This window comes from Lipotes vexillifer, unplaced genomic scaffold, assembly GCF_000442215.2.
Source record: "Lipotes vexillifer unplaced genomic scaffold, Lipotes_vexillifer_v1.1 scaffold818, whole genome shotgun sequence".
In the NCBI taxonomy this organism is placed as follows: Eukaryota; Metazoa; Chordata; class Mammalia; order Artiodactyla; family Lipotidae; genus Lipotes; species Lipotes vexillifer.
This window is the reverse complement of record NW_006771890.1, coordinates 123919-129071: the sequence shown is the minus strand read 5'-3', so window position 1 is coordinate 129071 and position 5153 is coordinate 123919. Positions and strand designations below refer to the sequence as shown.

General features: G+C 45.1%; 1 protein-coding gene across 1 annotated transcript in view; it reads left to right on the top strand.

Moving 5' to 3' along the window:
• The first annotated feature begins 1413 nt into the window (after positions 1-1413).
• RFT1 (RFT1 glycolipid translocator homolog) overlaps positions 1414-5153 on the top strand; it is a 39082-nt gene continuing 35342 nt past the window's right edge. The window contains exons 1-2 of the mRNA XM_007447220.1: positions 1414-1477; positions 4828-4913. Of these exons, the coding sequence (XP_007447282.1) occupies positions 1415-1477; positions 4828-4913 (149 nt within the window). The 5' untranslated portion in view covers position 1414. The remainder of the gene's footprint in view (positions 1478-4827; positions 4914-5153) is intronic.

Sequence of the window (5153 nt, the reverse complement as noted above, 5' to 3'; positions counted from 1 at the left end):
CCTTAATCTGCTTAGGCTGCTGTAATAGAATACCATAGGCGGGGTGGCTTAAACAACAGGAATTTATTTCTTGCAGTCCTGAAGGCTGGGAAGTCCAAGATAAAGTGGCCGATCCAGTTCTCGGTGACAGCCTTCTTCCTGGTTTGCAGCCAGCTGCCTTCTTGCTGTATCCTCACATGGCAGGGAGAGAGTTCATCTCTCTCATCTCTTCTTGTAAGGTCACTAACCCCATTCTTGAGGCCTCCACTCTCACGACCTAATTACCTCCCAAAGGTCCCACCTCCATTTACCACCACATTGGAAATTAGGGCTTCAACATATGAATTTGGGGAGGACACAAACATTCAGTCCATAGCAGGTGCTGTTATACTCACAAGTCAGAACACTGGGGCCTGGGAGGGTAGGCAGTGCCACTTGGAAAGGAAGGCACTTCGGGCAGAGATGGCAGCAGAGCAAAAGGCCAATTTGGGCCTGTTTGAGGAAATGTAAGGGATCCAAATGGCGAGAACCTAGAATGTGCTGTGAAAGGGCAGTGAGAGTGTGAAAGGTGGTTGAAAGGTACGTTGGGGTCAAATCACCGAGTGCCTAAAAGAGATAGATGGGGCTTCCTATGGCCCGCATAGCAGATGATAGGAGCATGGACAGAACAACAGCCGACTGTGTCGGGCACTTTACATTTTATGAAGCTCTTTCCTACCATTCTTCTGCTCTGTCCTCACAATTGGTGGCATGCAGACAAGGGAGGCAAGTTTAGGATCAGGAGCCTGGGGTCCACTCCACCCAGGTACAAGTTATGTATACATGAACAAGTCACTTCACGTCTCCACGTCTCACCTTACTCATCTCTGACAACAGGTCCCAATTTTCAACGCTTGAGAAAGGATTACACAAAACCACACATAAGAAGATGCTGTATTTAACTTCTGGTCCTCAGTTCTTTCGTTGTAAAATTGGGACAATCCTGTCTAGTCTAATTCAGGGGACCGTGTCCGTGATTTTGTAAGCGATGGCCAAATGGCAAAAATCTTATTACGGAGGCCAGTGAATAGTTTGTCCCTTTAGACAGATGAGGCCAGGGAAGTTAGTGTTTCTTGGTTGGTGGGCTGGGTGCCTCAGAGAAGGGGCTTTGGCTACTTTAATAGAGCCTCTTAGTATGGTCACAGTATTTAACTCATTTGGAACAGGGAGGCACAGGCACACAAACCACACGTTCTCTCAAACGCGAGAGGCTCCGCGGCGCAACCACGAGGACTCATCCGAACCCGGTCCACTTAACGGGCCAGATCTTCCCATGCCCCGCCTCCGCCGTACAAAATCGCCAATCAGCGAACGAGCCGCTCCGTGACGCTATCTTCTTGCGACAAAGCCGGCCGTCTGAGGCGTTTACTGGTGACGGATCCCGGGCGCTGAGGCTATGAACACCCGGGAGGTGCTGGGCCAGGCGGCCCGGCTGGCCTCTTCTGGTCTCCTCCTGCAGGTACTCTGCCGGGCCGGCCCCAGCCCGTTCCGCAGCCGGGATTCACGGGAGGTGGCCCTGGGGCCCTTGAGAGCCCATCCCGGGGCAGATCCAGCCCTGGCGTGGACCCCGCTACTACGGAGGGGTTCCGCGAGAGGCGGTGGCGGCGGCGGCGGAGAGGGCACACCTGGGCCCGGAGCTGGGAGCCTGCGTCCAGAATCCTGGCTGGGAGACTGCAAACAAACCACTTTCCTTTTGAGCATTATATATCCCATATGGCAGTAGGGGAGGGTTAGGTCAGGTGACAGGGGTGCCTCTGGTGCTCTAGAATCTCATATATTTTTAAGGCAAGGGTTTATTTTTTCCATGTCCCACTCCTTACTCTCAAAACACTTTTTTCAAACTCTTACTCCCACTGAGTTCAGAGAGTCAATATGTCATGACGAAGAACAGGGACCTGGGCTCAGACAGGCCTGGACTGGAATCTTGGTTCTACCATGTCCTTGTTGCATGACCCAGGACAAGTGACTTCACCTGCTAAGCCTCAGTTCCTCCTCAGAAAATGGGGGTAATAAGAGTACCTAGCTCATAAGGTTGCTTTGAGGCTAGGTTGGGGTTATTCGGATAATTGCACTTAACAGTAGTATGCACTGGCTCTTAGTATGCACTCTTCCTTAAGGCAGTGTGACCTTGGACAGGTCACTTTCCCTTCTTGGCCCAAATTTTCACGTCAGATATGGTGCATGCCAGTTGATCCAAATGGTATTGTAAAGATTCTTTTAACCCTAGAACCTGGTCATTCTAAGTCATGTGGCTCAGTTTCTCTATGTCTTGCTCTTGACCCATTCAACCCTTCCTCACAAAAGTCCTGAATCTACCTTTCCCCTTGTTTTAGAGAGGCAGCATTTCACATAGAGGTTAGGAGAAAGCACCAGGCAGACTAGGGCTCAAGTTTGGGCCTTGCCACTTGCTAGATGCCTGCACTTGGGGAAAATCTCTTGACTTCTACAATCATCAGTTTCCTCATCTTAAATGAGAACAATAATGCAACCTCATAATGTCATTAGGGAGATCAGATGAAATGCCTAAGTGCCTGGCATAAGTACTTAATAAATGTTAGCTAGTTTTATTATGGTAATACGAATTTTGAAAATGGTCACTGTAGGGGTGAAATGAGCCAATCTATGTAAGGCATGTAGAAGAATTCCTTGCACAAGATATGCACTTAATAAACATTAGCTAGTCATCTAACCCTAAATTAGGTGAACCCTAAGTTACTTGTGTTTTTTTTTTCTATTTCACAACATTAATAACTGTTTGAATTCAGTGCTTTAGCCACAGTGTTGATTGTTCAACCTTTGATGATACCTTACCACTGAGATTAGCTTCATTAAAAGAAAACAAGTCATAGCAGAAAACACACTAGACTAGGAGTCGGGTGGCCTTACCCATAAGGTCAAGCTGGGTCATTTGCTTGCCATGTGGGCAAATCCCTTTGCTCCAAGTTTACTTGCTTCCCATGCATTCACCAGGTTGCTTTTAGGGGTCAGGTAATTAACAGATGTGAAAGGGCTTTTTTTTTTTTTTTTTTAAACTGTTAAGTCCTTTACAAAGTTAAATGAAGACTGTGTTGCTAATAAGGGCCACTATATGGAGCAAATACTGGGGAGTGTGAGCAACCTCATAGCTTCATTAGCTCAAACCTTTATTCAAACCAATTAGGAGATATGGATATAGCCTAAGACATTAAGTTTCTTAGTGATAACTTTGAAGTTAGCATAAATGTGTGCATCTGTTTTTTTTTTTTTAAATAGCTATAATCTTTAGTTTTCTTGGAGTGTTTTAATTCAGTCTTGTGTGCTTTCTCAAATTACAATGCAGACACTTGAGGTAGCTTTGCAATTACATTGTGTTCTGAAAGAATTTAAGAGCTTAGTCTCTAACTCTGAGTCAGCCATAGTGTATTAATGCCTTTCATTTGTATGCATTTTTCAAAAATGCTTTCACCTCCACGATGTTTTTTGATCCTTGTCATCAACTCTCTGTGATAGGTAGCCTCACTTGACAGGGATGAAAACTGAGGCTTACAGAAATTAGAAGATGATGGGTTTAGCTAAATGGTGAGTTGAGACTCTCAGCTGAGTACTTTTTCTGTTAAGAGCTGCATGAATTGGCTTCAAATCTCTAAAATTGAATACAGAATTTGGTGTCTATGTACCCGCATGTTTCTAAGGAGAGGCTACCAAGCTTTCCTCAGACTTTGAAAAGATCACCTTTGACTCCATAAAGGTTAACACTGTGATACCTTGGCTTTGGAGACCTTGCTGCTCTGTGACACTTCAGGGACAGTGTTAGACTGCAATCTCCCTTTTTGGTCATACCTTCCCCCGGAGATTTTCAGACCACTGTGGTCCATTGGCATAGTTTGATTGAATTTTCCAGATTGCAGCTGTTCACGTGTAACTCTGAGAGTGCTTGACACAGAAGTGATCTGTAATTTGCTCTGGAGTGCCCTTGAGTTACATCTGTGTTGCTGCCAGGATGCAGAGGGAGTGTCACTTAGTGAGGCTTGCACGCCAGCCATCATCCCCATTTGGCAACCTCTCTTAATTGCAACCTGTTTTTCTCTGTCTCATGGGAAGAATTCTTTGTTCAGGTGGTTTTCTTGAATTCACAGGCTTGAAAGTCTCAGGATATATCCTTTTCAAAAGGTGATAGTTGGACTCTGTTTTCCTTTCCCCTCTATTTTATAGTATCTTATTGCAGTTGTTTGAAAGGTATTTCAGTTCCTCTCTGGAAAGTGGCAAATATTCAGTAAATAAACATGGCCTTCTCTGTTTTCTAATTGAGAAACCGAAGTTCAAAGAGATTAAATGTCATTGTCGGATCCTTAGATATTACTAGGCAAAGAAGGAGAAGTTAGATTCCGTGATTCCTGGTAAATCTGCTATATTCTGCAGACTCCCACTTGCTAGGTGTGTGCTCTTTCTAAACAGGCTGGAGGGAGGGCCAGTGTGAAGCACTAACTAGAATTCCCTTTCTGCTCCCTAGAATTCCCTTTCTGCTTTCTGCCTGACTGAACTTGAAGAAATTCAGTGAATCTGTCAGGGCCTCCCTCTTCTAATCAGTAAATTAGGGAGAGTTCCACACGCCTTCCTGGGTTCTTTGACCATTGCATGAGAGTGCCGAGAGACCCCAAGGAATGAGATTTCAGAAGCAGTGCAGACAGGTTGAGCATTTTAAAGAGAATCTCTCTGGCAAAGCTGCTGTATGTCGTTACATTAAGAAGAGCAGCCATCTTGTGTTCATTTCAGCAAAGTAAACCTTCCCAATATAATTTATTCTTATCTATTTTTTTTCTTTTTCTGTAGGTGTTGTTTCGATTGATCACCTTTGTCTTAAATGCATTTATTCTTCGTTTCCTGTCAAAGGAAATCGTTGGCATTGTGAATGTCAGGTAAGAAGGGGTGTACCCTGGCATTGTCCACAACTCATATCCCTAGTCGGGTTTTCTTCAGACTCTGTACCTGTGTGTCACCCTTGGATTTTAGAAGCATGGACCTTTACCAGAAGCAGAGTGTTTCAACAGTGGGCTGAAGAGAAGCGTTAGGCAATGTTGCTTTTAATGGACCCATGGTGTGTTTTCCATTAGCAGCCTCCAAATACACATTTCTCTGCCCGCTCTTCTACTGTGCCT